Source organism: Prionailurus viverrinus, chromosome C1 (assembly GCF_022837055.1).
Source record: "Prionailurus viverrinus isolate Anna chromosome C1, UM_Priviv_1.0, whole genome shotgun sequence".
NCBI lineage: Eukaryota > Metazoa > Chordata > Mammalia > Carnivora > Felidae > Prionailurus > Prionailurus viverrinus.
In genome coordinates, this window is record NC_062568.1 from 15,682,866 (window position 1) to 15,708,608 (window position 25,743).

Sequence of the window (25,743 nt, forward strand, 5' to 3'; positions counted from 1 at the left end):
TGTGAGTGGCCTAATACGACAGCCCAGTCTCTTCACCTCTGTGCCACATCTGTGGGGTCAACCCTAAGATCCCGTCCATCTGGACCTGCTAAGAGTCTGTGGCATTGTCATATGGTAACATGTAAAAACGGCCACCCTAGGTCTCGAATTTTGAAGCCGAGACCTGTTTTTCACCACGGCCCGGATCTTGTAGGGTTAAGAAAATCGTTTGCGCTGTGCTCCGAGCATGTTGGAGGAAAGCACCGGGGAAATGGAGTGGATGCCCCAGTCCACAGAGGACGATGAGCGTCCTCCTGGGTGCAGGACGTCCATTCGGGCCACTGTCCTCTCCAAAGCCGCTGCCTTGCTGTGGGAGAAATGTGCCACCAAAGCAGAAAGCCTTTCTGTTCTTGCTAGGAGATTTCTATAAATAGATGAAAATCGCTTGCCAGAGAAGCGGTGGCCAGGGAGGGGGGGGTCTCTTGAGGAGGCCGGGGTGGGGTGGGGTGGCCTCATCACGCGGCTCTGGGCGCAGGTATGCAGTCTCTTGTCACAGGGAATTTTGTTCATTGTATCGTACTAACCCTCACAACAGGCACGTCTCAGCCCCCTGAGAAAGGCACAAGGGATAAGAGTTTTCCCGAGAATGGAAGGCCTACTATTTTCCCAGAATGGCACTGGTAGAATATCCACGGACTAGCCATATCTTATGCCCACGTAGACCTAGCGAGAAACAGACCCTCCTGCATCATCTCCCTTCTGTTAGGCCGAAAGCTTTTTTGATAAGGCATTTTTACTCTCCATGGCCCTTTCTCCTGATGACCTGGCTTTTGAGAGCGAAAAAATTTCAAGAGTTCAACTGACCTGAATAGAGACTACTTCTTTCAGAGGAACAGATATGTCGAACCAAGGGCCTCTAGAGTGTCTCAGCCCCCGGGCAGTAATGAATCGCTCATCTGCAAATCTGTGGCCAAAACAATGCTGAACTCCACCAAAGCCTGTTGCGGATCTGATCCCGGGTTCTCGTCATGGAAAGAGCCCCGATTAAGGCTTTTGGCTCTGTTGTCATCTGGCTGTATGACGGTGACAGGTCACTTCACTTCTCTGGGTCTTCATCTCCTACTCTTGAAAATGATGGGGTTGGAGGAGACAGCCTCTAAGTTCACCTCCAGCATTACGATTCCAGGATGCCACGATGTCCGTGGTTCTGAGGGCATTGGCATAAATGTCTTACCTGAACGAGCAAGAATAGCGTCACTGGTTTACCTCTTCCCCTCCACTCCCTCCTCCCTGAGTGTTATTGGAAGGCTGATGTCTCCTTAGCTTCTGTCCCCCTGCCTAGCCACACCCAACTCTCCTCCTGCCCCTCTACCGGCATATATGACCTATGTATGGGTGGACAAGCATGCAAGGATGCCACCAAATGTAATCAGCCACTTTGTTTTTACCCTCAGCAGCTCTGGCAAAAAGACATGGCTGAATCGCTGTTGGGGTGTATCTGAGAATTGCACTCACCTGCTTTCTCCCCATCTTCCACCAGCTGAGTTCATGGGGACTTGGTTCCATTTTGGCATCTCTAAAAGAGGAAGAGTGCAAGAGGGACGAGACTGGGAATGTTTAGGGCCCTAAAGGCACTACGATTTGAGCAACCTCCCATGTTTTTCTACAAGAAAGTGATTCACCAACGGCTGATGGTCAATAACATCAACAGGTCAGCTCCTTGCCCAGGCCCCTCAGACCACAACCCCAGTGCCCTCCACTCAGACGCTCCTTGCCATGCCTTCCTTTGGGCCACTAAATTCGTATTCCCTCCCCAGTGCCCTGCAGTGCTCCCCAGAACCCCCATCTGATCTTGGCCCTGACTCATTGGTGCTGAGTCAACAAAGAAAAGCAGACCCCTCAGGCAGCCGGATGGTGGACTCGGGCCAGAGCCTTGCAAGAGTGGACGGAAGGGCAAGCAGAGGCGGGAACCCATCAATCAGCCTGTCACCGAGTCTTCGCTGAGCACCCCCCACCCTGGGACTTGGTCCCACGCCGACCTGCACAGTGGGGTCCCAGAGGAGGAAGGGGAGAAGACAAGAGTCTTTATTTTGTTGCAACTAAAGATGTGAAGCTGGAGCTCTTTCCTTTTGGGGGTACCCACGCGTACAGCCCACCCTCGCACCCAGGAGCAGGGTTTGGGGACTGATGGTCAAAGCTGCCACGGTGGAGGTTTGGGGAAGGTTGGAAGGGGGCAGCCAGGGTAGGGTTTTGAAGCTGTGTTTCCAAAGCTTTGAAAGGAAGATTAAGATGATGCCAGTTGTTCAGAAGAAAGAGAGAGAGGAAGCAAATGGAAATTATGGGGGGATTTCAAAGCCCCCAAACCCATGGCCTGGGTACTGTTGTTGCCACCAGCCCACAGTCCTCTCCTTGCTGGGTGTTTTTTTAAGAAAAATTCTTAACTCTGAGTTAAAGCATTGTTTTTGAAATGTCCCTGCTAAAACGAACAGACCATGTTACTCTGAGAGTGACCTTGAACTCCGCTGGTACCCAGGATTGCACTGACAGAGAGGGAATGCAGGCCCATGAGAGGTTGAGGGGTGCAGAACATGACTGTGGGTGAGGAGGCTGCACTTGAGAGTCCCAGAGCCCTAAGAACTGGAATCCTGCCTCAACAACTTACTAGTTGTGTAACTGGAATGGGGGCCGTGACCCAATCCCTCTGAGGCTTGGTTTCCTGCTCTGGAGAAGAGGAGTCAGGCAGCACTTCCCAAGGCCTGTTTTTCTGTTAGGGAAGCGCTAGGTGGGTCCTGAGCGAAGAAAAGCAAGAGCTCATGGTGAGATAGCATGAGGGACATGTCACTTTCTCATTCTCCGAACTCCAGTCTGGAGCAAAACCCGTCTAGGGCTCCCTCTGCCGTCCACTCTCCATACTCACCATCCTCTGTGAAACCTGACCTGCCTGGGTTCCTCAGTCTGGGGCACGGAGCATGCAGGGGCCCTGAATTCATCAGTGTGGTCCTGTCTGTACTTTGCTAACATTATCTCTTGAAAACATTCTTTCCTTTCCTTTCTGTCATACTTCATATTTCCCCTAATTTTATGCCTTTGTCTCGTGCCTGGGTTGGCCCTCCTGTCACCAAAATCCTTTACAACATGCTACTCTCAGAGAACCTCAGTCTCTTTGTCTGTGAAAGAAAGAAAGAAAGAAAGAAAGAAAGAAAGAAAGAAAGAAAGAAAGAACATTCTCTGAAGTTTAAGCCAGTAAATGACAGAGGGAAGTTGGATAACATAACTTCTGGGTCCAAAGCTCATCCTTCTTCCCCATTAGTGTCCCCTCTCTGATGTGTGTGACCTTAGACACAACACTCAAGTTCTCTAAGCTTCTTTTTCCTCATCTGTAAGAAGGGGAAACAATCATTCTAACCCCATGAGTTTGGTGTGAGAAGAAGGGGAAACAATGAGGGAGGAAAGGAGAATTGGCAATAGAAAGAACATGGTCAACACTCGCTATGATCTTAAAGTATGGTGTCTTCAAGTAACTGGAAGAAACTCAGCATGGCTGGTGCTTACAGAGGAAACAGGACGTCACCACAGACAAGGTTGGAAAGGTAATCAGGAGTCAAGTCATGAAGAGCCTCATAAAATATGGTCCCACAGCTGCACAGTGCAGGGCTGTGGTGAGGACTGACTGTGTCTATACAGGTCAAGCCCCTTAGAACACAGCCAGGCTCACAGCAAGGTGCATGCTTACGTATTCCTAAGAAAACCTTCCCACTGTTAATCATGACTTAGAAACTAAAGCAGGGAAATTTATGAGAACAGCCTTGAGTTGATGAGTTAAAAAACAGATGCTTGGGAGGGAAAGATTTAAAAGGCTTAGAAAAAAGGAACATCAGGAAAGAGAAGACCCTCATGTCATCTGTATAATACCAGCCTTTGCATCTTAGCAAACCACACCATTTAGTGTGTGCACATGCACACATGCACATACGCACGCGCACACACACACACACACACACACACACACACACAGCTCCCTCTCCAGAGGGAAGTCTCTCTCCCACTGGCTCCTGTCCAAGTCATACTTCTACTGAGCATCCCATTGGCTCTGCCCAGTGGTGGCACCATCAGGGTGTCTCCCTGCATCAGTGTAACCTTTTGACCCACTTTTTGGGGGGCCGCGCTCTCACTTAGCTTCCCCCATTGGTTCATGTCCTCAGTGCTCTAGTTACTCAATTACAAAGCCCAGTGTTTTATGACAGTGTATTTAATACTTTCCTCCTTTACTGACCTTTTTAAAGGAAAAAAAAAATTCTTGACTCTGAAACTGTGGTTAGGGCCCTGCACACCCCAGATTGAGAAGTGCTTGATAAATAAAATCTTATTCAATTCAATTCAATTCAATTCAATTCAATTCAATTCAATTCAATGTATTTTGACGATGCATTACCAATGAAGTTTTGTTTTTACAACTGGTAAAAACTATTTTTAATATTATTAGCAAAATGGAAATACTAATATTTTCCCTTCAAACTAGAAGATCCTAGAAAATATACCCAAGTCCATCTTAATTATATATTATATTAGTGGGTTGTTTGTCTCAAAAGACCTTTCATTAACAACTCCTTTTGGTCTCTCTCATTTTTTTTTTTTTAATTTTTTACTTTTGGCTTGGTCACATCATGCCATTCTGGAAATTTAAAAATAACTTGGTACTTACTTAACTGTAATTTTTCACAAGCTCTTCACTATTTCATATATGCCCTCAAGATGAATCTCCCAAACCTTACTTGTCCATGTATGTTACTTTCTTCTAATACGCTGTATCACCCCCTAGCGTTACGTATGATGTTCTGCAGCCAATACATGCTGACCAATTTCTCTGCTTTGTGGAAGGAATAAATATCATCTGTAGATGAGTACTGTTCTGATTTACAGGTTAGATTCCCAAAGAATATATGTAAATCCATTGGGTTCTAATGCCAAAGTACATTATATAAACCTTCAAAAATATCCAAAGAACTAGTGACTGTATGTGACACCTTACAAAGATTGTTTTCTGGTCAATACACAAAACAGTGAATAGAGTGATATACGTGCCAAGTGATTATTGTTTTCCCCTTGTTGACATTTTTAGGGATACTTCCATGTTTAATGCCAAAGCAGAAAACAAATGGAGTGGCAGGCTTTAGTAACAGAGAACAAAACATAGACATGAGGGTGGCTCTAGTTCAGATTGAAAGATTTTTTTTCTTAATAATTAGCATCTATTATGTCTTGAGCTCTGAAACATTTGTTATTTTAAGTTTTCACTTCATAGAAATATCTATTATTTAGAAATTAACTAATTCCTATGTTTTCTAGCTTATATTGATTCCAACTTGCTGGATCTTCTTGGTCAACTGGCATTGACTTTGTAGACTTTATCAGTTCTCCTTAATTTTCTCTAGTTGGTGTTTCCCTAAGTTCTTCAAGTAATTCTTCAATCTGTTCCTCAAGAAGTTCAGAGCATCATCACCTACATCACCTACGTATGTAGTGTTTTATACCTTCCTCAATGGCCCAGAAATGCTGGAAAAAATGTGCACATTTTTTTTCTGTATGTTTTAGGATACCGTAGTCTCCCCTTGTCTGAAGTCCGGCTTCCCAGTTTGTTACCCACAGTCACCTGTGGTCTGGAAGCAGATGATCCTTCTCCAGGTGTATGGTCAGAAGATCAGTAGTAGGCTAACGCTAGGTCACAATGTCTACGTCCTCACCTCACTTCATCTCATCAGGTAGACAGTTTATCATCTCACATCATCACAAAAGAGTGAGTACAGTGACCAAATTCACACGATTTTTATTATGGTATATTGTCATAATTGTTCTACTTTATTACATTGTTGTTAACCTCTTATTGTGCCTAATTTGTCAATTAAACTGAATCACAGGTACATATGTTTAGGAAAAAACAGTTTATATAGGATTCAGCATTATCCAGTTTCAGGCACCTAGTGGGGGGGGGGCGGTTCTTGGAAAGTATCCCCCTACTGTATACAGGTCCCTCTTTGTCTCTAGAAATCCTTTCCTGCATTAAAATCCACTTTGTCAAATATTAATGTAGCTTTTATTTCATGGATTAGTATTTGCAGCTTATATCTCTTTTCATTCTTTTACTCTAAACCCTTCTGTATCTTTAGTTTTTGTGTATCTGGATCCTTATATCATTTATAATTCCCTATTCTTTAGGTCTGTCTTTCCTTAACCTTGATACTTTGTGTATGTAACCTAACTTGACTATCTTTTGATTGAAGCATTTAGTCTGTTTGTGTGTATATATATATACACCTTACCACGTACCATTTGTCCTACTTGTTCTTTCTTATCCCCTCTGAGTGCTTGTTAATTCTATTTCCACTGTACTGTTGGTTATACATTATTTTCTATTCTTTTAATGATTACTAGAGATTACAACATGTATTTGATTTGTAGTTTGACCTCTTCCTGAACAATGCAAGAGCCTTATAACATTTTAACACTATTTACCCTCTCTCTTGACCTATAATATATGCTGTTGCTTTAATACATTTTAATATTACCCCCCAAATTATTATTATGTATAGTCTACAGTCACTTGTATTTACTTAGTTTTCCTTTTTGTTGACTTTCAATCTTTCCTCCATCTTCAAGTCTCCTCAGATTAGTTACTCTCTGTCCAATCGGTGGCTTTGCAGTAATAAAAGCTCTCAGTGGTTTGTTTGAAATTGTACTTTGCCTTCATATTTTAAGGATATGGTGACTGGATACAGAATTTGACAAACTTTATAGATATATATCTATTATCTTGTAGAGTCTATTGTTAAGAAATCACCTGCCTTAGAAGCACCTGGTTGGCTCAGCTAGTGGAACATGCAACTCTTGATCTTGAGGTTGTGGATTTGAGCCCCACGTTGGGTGTAGAGATTTCTTTTAAAAAAGTCTACTTCCTTAGTGCTTTTTCTCTCCTAGCTTCTTTTAAGATGTTCCTTTTGTCTTTGATATTTATAATACTGTGATATTCTTAGGTGTGATTTTTTTTTTGTATTTATTTTGCATAAAAGCTTACAGGGATCCTTAAATCTGCAGCTTTCTATTTTTGTAATTGGTTTTGGAAAATTCTTAGCCATTATCACCCCTCCTCTTTTTCTCCTTCTGGCCTCCAATTACACATGTATTAGAACTCTTCGTTGTATCTCCTTTGTCTCTTACACTTATTTGTTCCTTTCCTTTGTTTTTTTGTGCTCCTTTCTGGATATTTTCTTTTGATTTATCTTCTAGTCACTGATTATCTCTTAATCTGCATCTCATTCGCCGTTAAGTCCATCCGTGCGTGGAGTTCTAATTTTAGTTATTAAATCTTTCAGTATAAGAATAGTCTTGTTATGTTTATTTATTCATTTTGGAGAGAGAGCATGAGCAGAGGAGGGGCAGAGAGAGACAGAGAGAATCCAAAGCAGGCTCCACGCTGCCAGCACAAACCTGATGTGGGATTTGAACTCACGAACCATGAGATCATGACCTGAGCTGAAATCAAGAATCAGACACTGAACCAACTGAGCCACCCAGGCAACCCAAGAATAGCCCTTTTTTGGTAATGAAATTCTTAGTCTTGCCTTTTATTTCCTTGTCTATATTAAGCAGTTATTTTTAAATCAGTGTCTAACAACTCTATTATTTGGATACCCTGTGGGTCTTTCTCAGTTGTCTATTGTTTCTCTTGGTTTTTTGTTTTCTTATTTGTTTTTTATTTTTTTAGTAATCTCTACACCCAACATGGGGCTCAAACTCAAGACCCCACAATCAACAGCTGCATGCTCTCCCAAATGAGTCAGCCAAGTTCCTCTCTTGGTTTTTTAAATTAAACTCTCTTGTCTCCGTGTATACTTGGTTACTTCTACTTGGGTGCCAGACTTCATATATAAAAAAGTGTAGAGATACCTTGAAGTTTAGGGTATCTTTTCTTTTCCCAGCGAGGATCTACATTTGCTTCTTGTAGGCAGATAAGGCACTAGTAATTCTAAATTAACTAAATCCAACCATTATGTGATTTGGAAGTCATCTTCAATCCCTGTAAGGGCTTATTTCTTGTTCACTTCTCTCAGGGTGTAACCACTGGAGTCCTACTCCACAGTGGGATCTTACCAAATTAAAGGAAGAGCTACTACCAAGGCAAGAACTGGGGCAACTTCAGGAAATCTTAGAGGCAGCAATTCATGGTCTTACTTCCACTAAAAGACTCAATTCCAACTAGCCATCTGTGTGTGTGACACTGCACAATTTAGAAATTCCCAGAAATAATTTGGTCAGTTATACCAGTTTGTATCACGTGACATCCTTCTGTGGCCAAGGGAAAGGATCCTGCTATTGGTAACCCTGCTATAACCAACAGAATGGAGGAGGTAAGTTGCTAAAAAAATGAGATTTCGGGAAACAAAAATAATATGTCTTAATATATAACATAAGAGGGAAGAATAATAGAGGACACAGGATAGGGAACAAATTTGGAGGAGAATATGATTTCAGCTCCAGAAATGTCAAAACAGGTCATTGTGAAACACCTGATTTGGTCAGGGTCCTGGCACAAGACAGATGGGATGTTCAAGTGGAGTAATTGAGCAGAGCTGAATAAAGGGACTAAGGTCAACCTTGTGGGCAGGGTTAAGAGAAATCAATAATGGAGGAAGCCCTCCAGGACCAGTAACAATGGGGAGACATTACCACTTTAGGCCTGCAGGATTAAGGGGAGAAGAGTGGTGCTAAATCTCAGAAAGAGAATCTGTAGACATAAGCAAAGAGCCACCTAACGGCTGACTCTTCAGGCCACTATACCTGAAGCAGCTCTGCAAGGAGGAGCAGGGGAAATAAATTGCGTGACTACTTTCTTCTCACCTGCCACGTCTTCTGCCAGTGTCTCCTTTTACTGGACCTACCCAGAAGCCAGAGAACAAGGGAACCCACTACTACAGCCCACATAGGGCAGAGAATCTCCTGGAGCACAGAGCTGGGCAGTAAAAGTGATGTATCTGGAGAAACTCCTTTCTAGCTTACTGGTACAGTGGCATAAAGAGCCCAAAGTAATTCAAGATTTCAATTTAAATAGAACTAAGGTTACGTTCCCTGGAAGAAACATTACTTCCTTAGGCACTACAATCTCCAAACTCAAGGTCGCAAGCAAGGGAAGCAAAAATGCCTTCGATGGGTCAGCTGGCACAATTCTCAATGGAGTCCCACTTGATCCATGCATCCTGACCATGGGGGTGGGAAGCATCATATACTGTGTCTTTTAGGATGGTATCTAGCTTCATAATGAGTTAACCTCCAGCTGGTTCCATAGCTAAGCCTTTGGCAGACCTAAGCCTACTAAGCAAACTGTCTCTGGATAACGGGGTGTACGGTAAAAATTATTTCCGTAAGTATGAGCCAGTTGGTGTAATTTCTTCACTTCCTTCTCTGTCATACTGTATGGGATACAGTGATGGATAAGGCATTCTGCCAAGTCCACGAAGGGTGATGCTAGCAGACCTACTGTAGGCAACAAAGAAAAATCTTAATATATAACATAAGAGGCAACAAAATCCTCGCCCATAATACACGTCTTCCCTAAGAAGACAAATGGCTGACTTGGAAGGTATCTAACGTCATCACTTGCTAAATGGTACCCTTAAGGAATGGGGCCATATTAGGACTTAGCACTGGCCTCCCTTGTCGCAGTTTGCCACTCAGCAGAGGCAACAGCCAGGTCACTGTTGGCCAGGGGAAATCTATCCTTTTGAGCTCATATGCAGGCTCAATCTCTGCTATCATGATTGTTTTGTTCCGGTGCCTACTGAACAAGCACCAAGGTAGTGGCTGGGGAAAACAGATGACAGACAACCACAGAAAGCGTTCTTATTTATCTAGCTAGTGAGAGCAATATGCATAGTAGATATTTTCTGGTGGGCATTTACATGGATAAAACATCATCAACTCTATTCATTCTAAAAATTCTATCAGCATATCTTTCCCTTTAACTAACATCCTTGTCACCAATCTTTGATTCCTGTTCTTCCCACCTCTCTGACTAGCTGGCCATTGTCTAAGCCCACTGCCTGGAGAAAGAAAAGACTCTGGAACAGGTTTAAGTTGTGGCCCAAGTTGTTCTGCTACTTAGTCTCTATGACCTAGCAAATCCAAAGATTCCATTTGAGAATAGAACGCTACTGCACACAGCTGATTCTATCTATATCTATATCTATATCTATATCTATATCTATATCTATATCTATATCTATATCTATATCTGTATCTATGTAAACATCAAGTTTACAATGGGTAGTTTAAGTTGCACAGAATTATCTATGATGTATTTTCAGGCATTCTGCCAGGGCCCACTAGCAAACAAGAGACACCTTTCAAATGGATAATAGATGTTAACAGAAGTCACTAATCCCAAACCTCCAGTGTACTATGATTCTTCTTTTGGAGCATCATAAAACATCTCTTCCACTAATACTTCCAGTCTATTCGAATTTGATAGGTCATAGACTAAGTAACAAAGTGACGTGGACCTGCCCCAAAGTCCTTTCTTTCTCCACTCTCTCTCAAAACTGATACCCTTACAGGTTGCTCCACAAACGGGACAGAGAAGCACATCTAAACGTGTTTTGCCTCTGAAATCCAAAGAGATCCAACATTATGCCCCTCTCAGTTGGGGATGTCTAAGGCGAAGAAATTTGTCTATCACTTCAGAAACAATTTGTCTATCACTTCAGAAACTATTCCAAAGATGACCTACATCACTATATACATGTCTTCTAAGCCATATAAGGATCACAATACATCCTGACCTCTCAGTCCAATTATTGTGTCATTAGTGCAATGGATCAACATGATCAAGATTCTGCAGGATTAGGACAGAGGACATGTGACTTGATAACTCTGAAGTAAAACAATAAAAGTATACTGCCATCCATGTAACATGACGGCAAACTAATTTTGATTACATTGCTGATAGGCATGATGGGAAAACATCAGCTAGGTTAACAGCAGTATGTCAGGGCCAGACATGTTGATTTTCTCCAATATAGAACTGCATTCAGAATCATAACTGAAATTGGTTATGATAATGAGACCATTGCTTATGACAATTTCAGTTGTTTGGTGGTACCATTAATCTGTGATTCCCCGGGGATTCTTTATTTTACTATCTTGGTGTTATGTGTTGGGGGCAGGGAGAAAGCACAATTTCTACAGGTTTATAGCATTTGACAATTTCCAAACCTAATGGCCCTTCCTCCACTGGCCAAGGGACAGTTGAAAAGACTTCACCGTTTACTAAGTCTATCTAGTCCCATACTACATCCTGAGAAGGGGGTAAAAACCATAGAATGGAGTCATCATTCCATTACCCACTGACCACTCAATCCAAGACATGATCTATCATTGGACCTCCAAAAGCTCCTTCTCTGACCATGGCCAATGTTGTAGTGCTCTTCCAGGAGTTGTGATTTGCAAGGTGGTTTGAAAGACAGAATTCCAATGTTACTTTCAAATTAGATGGTTTAGGAAGAACACAATTCAAATGACAATTGAAGTTTGATGTTAAAGACACCTTCCCTCCTAAAATTATAGCCAATCTGATTCCCTTTTGGAGTTTTGCTGTTGTGTGGTCTTGGTGAGACTGTCTACTAAGGTGCTAGGGGATGGAAATATAACCCCAATTAGGCCAATTAGATGCTTTCTTCAGGTTTTTCACTCCTAAATACTGTCAAAAAGACAAAACACAGATCTGATCCTCCCACAGGGGACTCCTTAAAGGGATGGTTTCTCAGCATCTCCCATTGATAACTGAAGAAAAGATGCCCTGGTTTCTTTCCCTTACAAACTTGGGCCTTTTTCTTCTATCCTGACACACTCTATTATCCTCCAGTAATCTCTCTTCTGCTTCCATTAGCCTGAGTCAGTCTGGATGCACACATCTGAAGAACTCTAGCTGAAACAAGTGGGAATTGGGGCAGCCCTGTGATCCTGGCAGCAGGGAGCCCATGAACTTTTCTAGAAGCTTAGTGCTTTGCCTTGGTGTTAACTCAGCTCCTGTATCATTTGACTCAAACTCTCTGAAGAGAGTTGACTGGTTCCATTTACTCTATCGGTTGTCCATCCCTTTTCCCACAGTGGTTGGGGCAATCCTTTTATGGTTCTTACGCAAATGCAGTCACTCCTGAACTTGTTTTCCCCACAGGCTGGAGTAAGCTGACAAGTGACTAAGTCATCTACAATTAGACTAAAATACCCATGGAAAGCACCTGGAAAAGATATTGCTGGAAACTTATCACAAATGTGCTACAACTTAAACCATGACAAGTTCACAGGGACACCATATGTGGATTGAAGACAAAAGAGCAAAATAAACCCTCCCCCTACAGAGAATATCACAAGAGCCTCCAAAAATTTAACCATAAGAGTGCTCCATATTACTGGCATGTCACGTGGCCATGTACACATCACGGGGGCATACATGCACGCACAGTGTGACACTGGCTTCCTATTTTCAAAGGTCTTGTTTTAGTCCCCTCTTTCCTCCTGAACCAAAACTGTACATTAGAAGAGATTCCTCAGGGGCGCCTGGGTGGCTCAGTTGGTTGAGCGTCCGACTTCAGCTCAGGTTATGATCTCACAGTTTGTGGGTTCGAGCCCCGCATCGGGCTCTGTGCTGACAGCTCAGAGCCTGGAGCCTGCTTCCGATTCTGTGTCTCCCTCTCTCTGTTCCTCCCCTGCTCGTGCTCTCTCTCTCAAAAATAAATAAACTAAAAAATTTTTTTTAAAAAAAGAAGAGATTCCTCAGCCTGAACCTCACATCTTAACTCTTCTTTCTAACACAGGCAGTTTCCCTCTGGCCTCTGCCCTGACACCCTCACTCAAACAGCACCAGTGTCCCAAGGACTCCTCTCCAAGATCTGGGGCCCCACCTACCCTGGGTTCCTGGACCTTAACATGGACAGTATCTGGAACCAAAATTACCTCATTTGTTTGAAGGAAATGCCATTAGATCGATTTTACAGATGAGGAAACAAGTTCAAAAAAGGGGTAAACTTGCCCAAGGTCACTACCTAATAAGAAATATAAACTACTTCTGCCCCTAGTCCATGTTCTTAACCACTAAGCTATATGGACTTTCTTCTTTTTATCCTTTCTAGTTGTTTCCAAATAAAATTTAGAAACATTTTGTAGAGCTCTTTAGAAAAATTCATTTTGACTGGAATTGCCATACACATATGCACACAGACATGTACTCACTACATGTAACTTTGAAACACTCTTGGTTTTCCACACCAGTAAGTTTTAAGTGTAATGAGGCACGTTGTTTCACCCCTGCTAGTGAGCAGGGTCACCGGCAATCCTGTCTCTTCCCTGTTTCAGGGAATGGTTGATACACGCTGATCTAATGGTCTCCACCCTCTAACTAACCACCGCCCCCCCTCCCTCCCAGCTTCTGCATTGGCTGAACCACAAGAATATCTGTGGGTCTTCCCCGTGTCAGGCGTACTACCCCCTGTCCTGACACTGCTCTCAGGGCTCTCTGACCTACAGGGTTGACCATGGCACATGCATTTGACCCGACTTGTTTTGACTGATACATCCCAGAATACATAAATCAGTTTCCCTGCCCTGTTTTCAGTTTTGGCCCTAAGTGCTATCAACTACAAAATGGCTTTTTGTTTTCCTAAGACTGTAAATACGGAAAAACTTCTAACTTTGTATGGACAGCTAGGTTCTGGTTTCTACGTTTCAAAACTGCTGCTGATGTTATTCCCCATCGTAGCTGGGCCCTCCTAAAATCTGTTCTCAGCCCCAGATCTCAGCTCCAGGATTTGGTCTCTAGGCCTATTCTTAAGCAGTTCCCATCCCTCATCTGTAAGCCCAAAACAAAACTTTCAATTAGATGTGCTATTTTGGCTTTCTGGCTACCTGTGCATTTATCACAGCACACAAAAATATTTACGATATGAGTTAGCCTGTAAGTTTAGTGAGGAACACCTGCCTTATTCACCTTTACATCCTGATGCAGGCAAACGAATTGAAATCAGTTCTGGGAGTCACTGTGCAAATTGGGGCAGCCTGGACTGGGGGTCCTGCACTGAGATGTTTCAAAGCCTTATGAAAAATGTTTGGGTCACTCAAAATGTCCTACTATACCCAAATTTACCAGGAGACGTAGTTAGGTATGGGGGTGATGGGCCTCATCATATATAAAATCAGGATTGCTGATAAAAGAAGTAAAGCTCTGGAAACGTCCAGTCCTGTCCCTGCTCACGGTAATCATTTACCGGTTTACTTGGAGTATACATCAGATGCAGTGTCAGTCTGGTTGTAAGTTTCAGCAAGCTGCTAGATGGGAACATGGAGCATCGCTGTACATTCGCGGACATCGTGCAGTTGTACACAGAGGTGTCATTTCGTGGCGTGAATCAATGCAATAATGTGAGGTACAAACCCATAGATCAAAAGTTCTGAAAGAGAGCCAGGGGGTAGAGTTGCTCTGTTAAGAGTAAAATGAAGGTGGAGATCTTTAATCTATGAAGAGGCAGATTAAGAAACATACTTTTGAGCTCATAAGCCAGTGTAATCAAGTGGGAAAAACATGGACTAAGAAGTCAGAAACCTAATTTTCAGCCCTACCTCCGCCACCTACTGTAACCTTATCAAACTATTTCCTTATCCACAAAATATATACTATTTCAACAGCCTCCTAACTGGCCTCTATGTCCCCAATCTACTCTTCAACTATCATAAAAACCATGTTAAAATAAAAAAGTTCCAGGATTATGAACTCTGTAGCCAGCAAAGCGAGTGTTCAAATCCCAGCTCCACCATTTACAAGTTACGTAACTTTCTCATGTGTAAATGGGGATATTACCTACTTTTCCTAAAGTTGTCGTGGGATTAAATGATACACAGTACCTAAGACTACTCAAGCCTGACAAATGTTAAACATTACCTCACGGATTACAAAATTCTAATGGTTCTCTATTACATCCAGAATCACATCCAAATTCCCAAAGTAACAACACAGAAAGTCTTCAAATGAGATCCTGAATCAGCAGCCCTAGCTCCCATCACCTATTCCATTCTGCTACCAGTTGTTGTTCAGGAAACTGAAGCACAGGTTAAGTAACATAGATCACATAACTACCCGAGCAGTTTGGCTGAGTATGGTGCCTATTAACCCCAAGCACCTCACGTTTGTTCAACTCCCACGATGCAAAAAAATCAGGGGATTCTGAAGACCTGTGCCAAACGTTTCCAGGTCGTCTAAAAATCCTGATTTATCAATCTTGGTCCTATCTGTACTGGCCCAGAGTACTCCGTTTCAGAATACAAAATCACCTCAGTTATAGGCACCATTGTCACAAAAATGAGAGCCACACATTTACTCATCAAATACTTAAGCCTGCTATGTGCAAGGAATTATACTAGGTACCGGGGATACAATAATGAACAAAACTGTTGGGGGCAACAGTAACACAAACCTATAGTTAGCGCTATGGATCTAACAGGAGCTTGACACAAGTACATTATTGCCCTGAGGTAACATTCATGCCAGAGCCAATGCTGAAGTGGAGGGAAAAAAAATCTGTGCACAGGTGTTACAGAGAACTTAAGATATTTAGTAATGGGCCAAAGAGAGTTAAGGGCAGTCCATGAAGATCCACAAAGATTTGTACTCTGTCCAAGGACAGAGGGAATCCGTATTTTTATCACATCAGATTTGGGTTCCCAAAGAATCACTGTCTTTGAAGTGTACACAGACATACCTGTTAGGAGGCAAAGGAATCCTTACCACACATGGCAGCTTAGACAGGGCCGAGAAAAGGCAAACTGGCAAAACTGGCAGAGAACTACATAATTCTCGAGTAAAGGGGAAAAAAGGCTACATCATAACCATGACCTATTCACAACTCTTGGAACTTCATTGTTTATTAGTGAGACGGACGATCTGGATCAGCTTGAGCGCTTCAATCCTGTCAATCCTCTACGCAAACTGAAAAATGGAGAATGGTGTGGAATTTTGCAAAATTTGCTCTAAAATTGTTCCGTGTTATTTTCTGCAGATGCTGATACAATGTGCAGTAAGACAAAACACCCAGAAGTCAGGAGGCAATACATACCATCCTATCTTTAGAAACAAAACAAAACAAAACAACTGATCTAAAGACAAAAGTCTGCACAACTTGAACTAATGTACCTCAAAGAAGTTGAACTGGCAAGGATACACGCATAGAAAGCGAAGATGCATACCTAATCTCTAAGACTCATATTTTTGTCACACGTCATCTGACTACAGAAAAATGCGCTATGATGATAACCCACCTCAGCACCCTTTCCAAGAAAATTAGGATTTTTAATTTCCAAGTCTTCTGAGAAAGCAAAATTAATGCAACACTAATTGGAACATCTAATTAATAAATTTAACAATACGCCAAAGTAATTTTGTTATATAAATTAACCCATTTATTATAGGCTAGCAATGTTTCAAATGGTGAAGCTTCTACTGGTCTTTCAACTCCTTCAGTCTTCTGATGGCCGACTTTACTGTGACAGCAGAAGTGGTGCTGGAAAGAAAAACAGAAGTTGGTTCCAACACAGCTACACTAACATGTGAAATGGCATAGGAGTAAATCCCGCCTTTTAACAGTACAATCTTTTTTTTTTTTTTCAACGTTTATTTATTTTTTGGGGGACAGAGAGACAGAGCATGAACAGGGGATGGGCAGAGAGAGAGGGAGACACAGAATCGGAAACAGGCTCCAGGCTCCGAGCCATCAGCCCAGAGCCCAACGCGGGGCTCGAACTCCCGGACCGCGAGATCGTGACCTGGCTGAAGTCGGACGCTTAACCGACTGCGCTACCCAGGCGCCACTAACAGTATAATCTTAACGACGATGGCATCCTTGAACAATGAGTCTTGTCTTCAGGCTCTTGCAGGATTAGACAGGCAATTTAATTTCATGCATCTCATTTATCAAGCAGCACAAAAAAGGAACAGGGAGGAATGAATGGTTGCAAGAGGCTGACCTAAACTCAGGAAAAGGGAATGGACAGAATGCCAGAAGAAACTAATAAACTGTTAAGATGGTATAATACATTAGAAATATCAAGAAAACAATGTCAAAATAGGTAGAATAGAATAAAGCATATTTTGGAAAGACGGCTATTAAAATGACTACAAAAGTTACACCTAAAGATTCAGGAACTTTATCTGGAAAACCCATAACCATCACATACGGTGGGCACAGGAACTTTATCATCACAACCAAGACAGCACCCTAGTCTCCACTTTCCTTCTTGCCCTCATAAAATCCCCACAAGACACATATATAAAAACTATCATTTCAACACTTTTCAGTATTTTACACTGCTGCAATTTTGCAATTTTTGCTTTTCATTTTTTAAGTAAGCTCCATGCCCAGCGCAGGGCTTGAAGTCAACAACCCTGAGATCAAGAGTCAGAAGCTTAACTGACTGAGCCACCTATGGACCCACACACCATTGTTTTAAATCAACATAAAGTTAAAACTTCAATTCTTTGGGGCGCCTGGGTGGCTCAGTCAGTTGAGCGTCCGACTTCGGCTCAGGTCATGATCTCGTGGTTTGTGGGTTCAAGCCCTCCATCGGGCTCTGAGCTGACAGCTGAGCCTGGAGCCTGCTTCGGAATCTGTGTCTCTCTCTCTCAGAAATAAACGTTAAAAAAAAAAATCAGTTCCTCAACCACACTAGTCTTATCATTTTATACGTAGGCGGCTAGTGTATTGACATCTCGCGTCTACGTACTGGCTAAAGGAAGAACACATCAGCCTTCAGGGAAGGCAATGCATTCCAAGATTAGAGGCCTTCGACGGCGGCTTCAATTCCCAGAAATGGATTAACTTGAATCCACTCAATCAATAACTAGCACAGACAGATATATCTCAGCAGTATCACGGGGCACTTGTCAGGGTCCAGCCAATTCTGTTTAGGACGGCAAAGGCGTAGTGGTGCAGGAGGCCTCGTGATTCCAGATACAGTGACGCGCTAAGTGACCTAATTTTTATAAAAACAGCTTGCATTACAAGTCAAGCTTCAGTATGCACCCAGTCTTGCTAATGGGCTTACAGTATCATAGTGCTCAGTGAGGACCCTTAGGACCCTATACAATTCTAAAGTCAGACTTTATTTCAGTAGTTTTGTTTCTATACCTTAAATAACTGAACATAAACCACAGCTCTCAAGGAGTCGTGGAAGACACAAAAGCACACTCACTTTCTCAGTCTCCTAGAGAGTTAAAACTAGCCCATTCAGCCTCAAACCTGAATTCTGCCGTGACCCACACACTTGCAAATGCCACAAAGAAATGGACTCACTTGTAGGTCCAGGCACCACCCGCTACGGTTTTCATGCAGGAACCACAATGCCAGATCCCCACAGCTCGTCTTTTCATCTTGGTCTGTAAAAGAGAATCAATTTTCCCTGTGAACCAATGAAAAGTCTTTTATCTCGCACACATCCAGGTGTCTGATTTACATTAGGAAATCCAAGCTGATGCACTGTTATGAGATTATGTGTGTTTCTAATACCCTTAAGTCCTCTAATGCAAAATTTGCATTCCTCATGGTGCCTTATGGCCAGTGATGTGACAGACCCCCTCCATCTTCTCCCAAAACAGTACTTCTGCACCCCACAAAATTTTAGGGAACCCCAGTAGACAAAACGGGCACAATCATTTCCCCCAACGCAGGTCTGGTGTGGGCTGGGGCTCCGTGTCAAGTTTTACCCTTTGGTTCTCAAAAAGCATTTTGCAAAATCCACAGGTATCAACAATACCCTAACGTCCCGTAACTGATCAGCAAACGTCAGCACGCGCAAATCTAACTGCTCAGCAACTCAGAATCGGCACACGGTTTGCAAACTTCCTTCAAGAGAGGGCTCACTTCGGAAGAAAGCCTTCCCCTCCCTCCCCCCACCATACACCGACCGCCTTACCTTGCCACAAAAGGAGCAAGTGTACTTGGCGTGCTGGCTTATTTCAATCTTCTTCACCATTTTCCTGAGGGAGGCACCATAACGGGTCCCGTATTTACCGACAATTCCGACCTTCTTGGTGCGTTTAGCCTGTTAGGAGTTGAGAGAGAAACCAACCATGTTAGGACCCGGGACGGAGACCTTGCCCCCGCCAAACCCCTTTCTCCAATCACCCCAGCCTCCGCCTGTGACCTAGCTCCCCCTCATTCCATCCCTGCAAAACCAGGGCCCAGACCGGACCCGATGCTCCCACGGCACTCTGTTAACCCGGCCCGGAGAGGCCAGGCGCCACCAAATCGCCCCCGCCCCTCCGCCCCGGTCGGCGTCCCAGCGGGGCGGCGAAGGCACGGAAGCCAAGGACGACGCAGGGCAGGGCGGGTAAGCAGAGGCCGAGCTAGGGCGAAGAAACCAAGAAAAGGTCAGATGCGAGCGGATAGAACTCCAGGCCTCAGCGGCACCAACACTCACCATGTCGCCGCAAACTAGGCCCGAGCCCAGAGAGGAAGAGACTCACTGCGCAAGCGCGGTTTTAGGCGAGCGGGCGGAAGTGGCGAATGGGAGGCCCAGCTAGGAACTGAACTCTATGCTCCGGAGGTTTCCTCGCCCCGGAAGCCTCCCGGGGAGTGTGGCAAGACGTCTTCTCGCCGCCAGGGTTGCCCTGATTCGCAGATTGTGGCAACAAACGAAGCACGCTTCACACATCCACGTTATCTTACACGTGTGTTACAAAGTCCTGCAAGGCAGGTACGATTTCCTCCATTGTACGGACAAGGGAAGGTTCCGATTTTAAGTGACTTGCTCGCTGGCATTTGGCTTACAGAAGTGCTTAAAGTTTATGATTCCAAGTCTTACTGCTTTCTGCATTATACCTTCTAAAAATCGTGGGCCCCGTGCAGGTGGCTGGCAAAATGGGGAATAACGAGACTCCATTCTCAGAATTTCAGCCCAGCCAGGAGACGGTCATGGGACCACGTTCACCAGTCATAAAATTGCAAACTGACGATAGCTCTGAAGGAGGTTTTTCCTATGATCCTTTTGAAATCAGAACAGTCGTTTTCTGCATTAGTAGGATAAAGAGAGGATGTCTTGTGTAATGGTTAGAAACATAGGTCTGGGTTCAAAGCAGGACTCTGCTACTTAACCCTTGTGGGAACTCTTGACAAATTATTTTGCTTTTTCTTCATCAGTTTCTTCAAGTGTACCATCTGGATAATTATAATACCTACCTTAGAAGTTGTTGTGAAGAGTCAGTGAATTAAATGCATGAAAAGTGTTTGCCACAGTGCCTACAACATACCAAACACTATACAGTTGTAACTATTACTATTATTATTCCAGGTGAAGAAACTAAGATTCAGAGAAGTTAAGTAACTTGCCCAAGGTCACATAGCAATAGGCAGTGAAACTAGAACTCAAATCCAGGTCTGCCTGATCCTCCAGTCAGTTCTCTCAATTATTAGCATGTATCACACCAAGTCATAATATTTAGTGCACTGAAAACTCATAACAGAAAATGTACTTAACTTGTAATTAGGTCTCTGGCACTTGGTCCAAACCAGACTCTGCGACTACCTTGTGGGATGACACTTTTGGTTAGCCACAGTCCCTACATGGCCTGGAGAACCACCTCCCTGCCTCTCAGCAGTGACCAACTCTACAATGAGGTACTGGACTTGATGATCTCCAAGCTGGACACTGAGGCCCAGAGAGGTCATATGACTTGCCCAATAAAAGACTTCCAGATCAATGTTCTGTCTACTATATCACAAGCTTCAAGCTGTTTCCTTGGCTGCTTTTTCAATCCTATTTTCTGTTCAGGGGTCAACAACATCTGCTTTCTACTTTCCCTTAAAAATATGCGCATCTCTTTTTTCCTTAAGTTTTGTTTTGTTTTTTTTTTTTTTTTTTAGCTTGGGCACAATGAAACTATTCTAGTCATGGCTACTGCTACCTGAGGCCCACTGGGGGAATAGGATGTGCTCAAAATCTCCCCGTTCCACCACAGGCTCCATGTACCCTCTACCCCTTTAGGTGGAAGAATCTCGAGGGGCTGAGGGAGCGAGCCTCTCCTCCCTCAGGAGAGAAATGCACTGCATTTGGGGGATGATTTCTGGAAGCCTCCACCAAAACTATGCCCTGCTTCTAGAAAACTATAAATTAAAGCAAAAATACATTCCTAGTGGTGCAAACAAATGGGACTGGTGGAAGAAGGGTTGAGAAACAAACACTGCAATGGTCCGTCTCTTCCTGTCTGTGTCTGCAGGCTGGCCCTGGGTGAGGTATAAGCAGGGCCAGCCTTGCCCAGAAGCGGCCCACACTGAGGTGAGCCCTCCCGGGCTGGCTCGACAGCTTAGTTCAGATCATCATTTAGCAAACTGACCATCTTCCCACGCCATCCCCTGTGTAGCTGCCTAGACTCTGGCCTTCAGGGGGTCTGAGAGACAGCAAGAGAAGACAGAATGCATGAGTAAGAATGCGATAGAGTGGCTGAAAATGAGACACTCCATAGTAGGAGGAAATTGTTCATGCCCAGAGCAATTTTGTTAAAACTGAACAACTCTCTTTAAATAGCAAGCTTGGGGGTGTACAAATAAGGCTCTCGTGAAATCAGGTCTAAGTGGCTTCAAAGAACTGTGCACAAAGTCTCAATTTGTCTTATCTTGTGGGCTAATAAATCTCCATTCCCCTCAGACGACCACCAGGTGTAGAGATTAATATGTACCCATAAAAGTCTCAGTAAAAATCTCTGCTGAGTCACCCCTGCTCCTCAGGAACAATCAAAATTCACTCTGGCCTTTATTTATTTATTTATTTATTTATTTATTTATTTATTTATTAATTTTTTTAACGTTTATTTATTTTTGAGACAGAGAGAGGCAGACCATGAACGGGGGAGGGTCAGAGAGAGGGAGACATAGAATCTGAAACAGGCTCCAGGCTCTGAGCTGTCAGCACAGAGCCCAACGCGGGGCTCGAACTCACGGACCACGAGATCATGACCTGAGCTGAAGTCGGCCGCTTAACCGACAGAGCCACCCAGGCACCCCAACACTCTGGCCTTTAGAAAAGGAAGTTAAAAGTTGCCTCTAGAGGAGAGTTCTTTTAGCCGTTGAGCCAACCAGTTCTCTTTGGGGCATATGGAACCTTTTATTCTTGAAAGAAATCTGGGGTTCAAGCGTCATCCCCAGTTTATCTCATGCTGGAGACCAGAAGGGTTTATCCTGGAGTCCCAGGCTCCACGCTGTTCCTTCACTTCGTGTCTAAAGAGCTCTCGCTTGCCCTTCACTGAAGTGCCTGGTGGCCACGGACAAGAGACAAGTCTGCACAGAATGTCAAGAGCCCTGTGGGTCAACCTCTACACCAGGCAGGGGATTCAGCAAGGGGAAGGTGAGCCCTGCCAAGGTCAAGTCCTTAACGCCTAAAAAGAACCAGGTGTCCAAAATGGGTTCAGCATGTGGATTCATTCCCTCCTCTCTTCTTTCCACAAACATCATCCTAGTTGTTTGCTTTTTTTTTTTTTTTTTTTTTTTTTTTTAATTTTTAAAGTAATCTCTACACTCAATATGGGGCTCAAACTCACAACCTTAAGATCAAGAGTTGCATGCTCCACGACTGAGCCAGCCCGGCCTCCCTAGTTGTTTGCTTTTTGTTTTAAATGGACATTTCACGGGGCATTGACACAAGTAATGCATCCATCAGGATGGGAGTTACTTGGCGACTTTTGAAAGAGATAAGGTCAATCAGTATGAAACAATGGCCAAATATATTACGTGAAATGAGCCATTTTTAGTATGAAATGTTTGATACAATTTTTGTGAAAACAATTCTATGTATATTCATATATTTATATGCATAGGGAATAAATTACCAAAGGCTCTATCCCAAATTGTTTATATTGGTTACTACCTGTAGGAAGTAGGGCTAGGAATAGGAGGAATGAGAATGGAGGGCTTTCATTTTTTTACTTACATATTTTTAGATTAATTTTTATATCAAATTTATAACAGTGAAAAGAAGGCAGTGCAGACACTGAATGAAGGGACAGTCTTTTCAATAAGTGATTTTGAGGGGCGTCTGACTGGCTCAGTTGGTTAAGCGTCTGACTCTTGGTTTCTGCTTGGTCATGACCTCCACAGGTCATGACCTCCACGGTTCATGAGTTCAAGCTCTGCGTCAGGGCTCACGGTGCAGAGCCTGCTTGGGATTGTCTCTCCCCCTCTCTCTCTGCCCCTGCCCTGCTCGTGGGCTCTCTCTCTCTCAAAATAAATACATAAACTTAGAAGCAAAATATGACACCGAGAAACTGCATATTCATGTGGAAAAAAATTAATCCCGACCTTACCTTGCTCCCTGTACAAAAATAAACTGCAATTGGATTGTAGATCTAAGCATTAAGAGCAAAATAAATAAATAAATAAAGCTTCTAGAACATACTATATTCACAACCTTGGGGTTATGGTTACATGAGGGTTTATTTTGTAATATTTTGTTAAGCTGTAAATTTATTTTACGAGCTCTTTTGTGTATATTTCACCCCAAAAGGGGGGGATTAAGAACAAAGAGGAAGAGTCCGTGGCACTCAATAAATCATGTGAATGGGGGGGGGGAATGTGGGGGCAGAGGGTGTTGTAAAACCAGGTAACTGTTGGCTGTCATAATATCCCAAATACTGTGACTCACAGGCTTCTCGGTGTTTTCTGCTGTGATTAGGAATCCATTTCCTTCACTGGGACCTCACAGGAAAACACAAAACCAAAATAACACCTAGGTATGAGAGAATACTCCAACAAACTCTCTTTAAGCTTCCGTGCCATTTGTTTTTAACTTTGTAATCCTGTGTTGGTAAGAAGTGAGAGGATAGGCTAGGAAATAAGGTTGGACTTCTTTCCATCCCTTTTATAGTTTAAAGTTGCTTTTATTTTGAGAGCGAGGGAGAGAACCCCAAACAGGCTCTGCACTGTCAGCACAGAGCCCATCGTGGGGCTTGAACTCATGAACTGTGAGATCATGACCTGAGCCGAGATCAAGAGTAGGACGCTTAATCGACTGAGCCAGCCAGATGCTCCTCCCTCTTACAGTTTAAATGTCACCTAAAAAGAGCTTCAGAAAGGGTCAGGATTCCAATAGACAAGAATGCACAGACAAGGCAAAACCTAAGAGTCAGCGGTGAGGGGAAGGCGCCGCCAGCTGGGTTTCTTAGCTCTCCCTCTGACCTAGAAAAAGGCCCGTGGGAAGCCAAGAAGGAAAAGACCCAGTAATTCAAATACAAATGGATCAAGGCTCACAGGATCCCTCGCTCCCTCTAGTCTTCCTGATGCCAGCCTGGAGGCAGAAATTAACCAGGGTCACTCAGGGAATAATGGCCCTGGTGAGGGGAGGCAGAGCCTACTCCAGGGGGCCTAGGGGGCCTTGAGGGCACCACCGATGGCAGGGGCAGGAAGTGGGATGAGATGGGCCCAGATTTTTTTATTACAGCTGACATTTCCAGAAAACACAGTGGATGGTGGCAGGTGTGTTTGGACTGAGCTGTGAAGCAAAGGAGGAAAAGGAATTAGTGTGGAAATCCTTCCTTGAACCCAAAGGCATCCAGTCTCCATGAGTAAGTCTAAGTGTCTTTTCTGAACCACACAGTAATGGCTGAACTGTCCTCAACAAAGTTTCGAGGCACCTTTGGGATGGTATAACTTAGAATATACAGGCTTCATGGTGTCAATAGAATTTGCTTTGGAGGGCCTCAGGGGCATCTCAGAGACAGTTCTTCTGCAGAGCAGCTGAAACCGAGATTTAACTAGGGGCTTCTAATGGAGGTTCAACAGGCCATATTTGTTAAGACGATGGAGAAATGGTGGTTTCAAACATGCACACCAAGTTGTAAGGACCAAGGGCAAACCTTCCCAATAGCAGGCATTGCTCTGACACCTTTTGCAGCATCTCGAGGGCCACCAGGCCACGAGGTGAACAAAACAGGGATTTATTAATTTAACAATGCTCGGGAATTCTAAACAACACTGCATATATATATATACATATATCTATATATGTATATGTATATATACACATATATAGATATAGATGTAGATATAGATATCTATATATCTATATATATATATTTGGGACAAAGTTAGAGTAAACTTTAGATAGACCCAATACTTATCCTCTGTAAGCTTCCAACAGGTCACCGTCACTATTATAGAAAAACTGGTACAGCTAACAAAATTTAAAAATAAAACAGAGAGCTGGAAGTGAGATAGTAAAAGACCACTTCAAGTGGCCTAGATGAGAGCCCGGACAAGCATCCTCTCTCAGGCCTCTGACTCTGGATTTTCTCTAGATAACACTGGGTCGTTCTTGTTTCAGGAAGGAAGGAGGAAACCAAAGGCCTAATTATGGAGATGTGGCAGCACCACAGGGCTCCTCATGGCAGGAGAAGCCGGCGGAATGCAGCTAATCTCCACAGTCCTCAGAAAGACGGGAGAAGCAACTCAGGCCCCTTAGACACAGATGTTTGGGCTGGATTTCCTGAGGAGCTCTGACCCGGCAGAGAAGCTCACAGCCAGAGATCAACACAATAATTAATAGGAGGCTCAGTCATCAAATGCCAGGTTTGACCGAGGAAGGCAGAAAGTCCGTATCCTCCCCATTATTTCCCAAGGCCAGAGCCTTACACGGGACATGGCCCCACAGTCCCGATGGTACTGACAGGTCAATATGCCTGACTGCCCC

General features: G+C 43.5%; 1 protein-coding gene and 1 long non-coding RNA gene across 2 annotated transcripts; one reads left to right on the top strand and one right to left on the bottom strand.

The window, feature by feature from the left end:
* Nucleotides 1-16,447: 16,447 nt before the first annotated feature.
* RPL37A (ribosomal protein L37a) lies at nucleotides 16,448-19,599 on the bottom strand. The gene is made up of 4 exons (XM_047872337.1): nucleotides 19,489-19,599; nucleotides 18,982-19,110; nucleotides 18,363-18,445; nucleotides 16,448-16,574 (listed from the first exon to the last, which is right to left on the bottom strand). The coding sequence occupies exons 1-4, from the start codon at nucleotides 19,489-19,491 to the stop codon at nucleotides 16,511-16,513; spliced, it is 279 nt and encodes a 92-aa protein (XP_047728293.1). The 5' UTR covers nucleotides 19,492-19,599; the 3' UTR covers nucleotides 16,448-16,510.
* Nucleotides 19,600-19,627: 28 nt separating this feature from the next.
* On the top strand, nucleotides 19,628-20,766 carry LOC125173330 (uncharacterized). Its single transcript, XR_007154996.1, has 2 exons — nucleotides 19,628-19,764; nucleotides 20,555-20,766. It is a non-coding gene; the product is annotated as an uncharacterized LOC125173330 (long non-coding RNA).
* Nucleotides 20,767-25,743: the final 4,977 nt, after the last annotated feature.

Bases quoted from the DNA above. Each gene is read 5' to 3' on its own strand.
- RPL37A (XM_047872337.1), bottom strand. The intron at 18,446-18,981 runs GTAAGGCGGTCG...TCTCTTTTACAG, and splicing joins CTTGCTCCTTTTGTGGCAAG to ACCAAGATGAAAAGACGAGC. The intron at 16,575-18,362 runs GTGAGTCCATTT...TTTTCTTTCCAG, and splicing joins GGTGGTGCCTGGACCTACAA to CACCACTTCTGCTGTCACAG.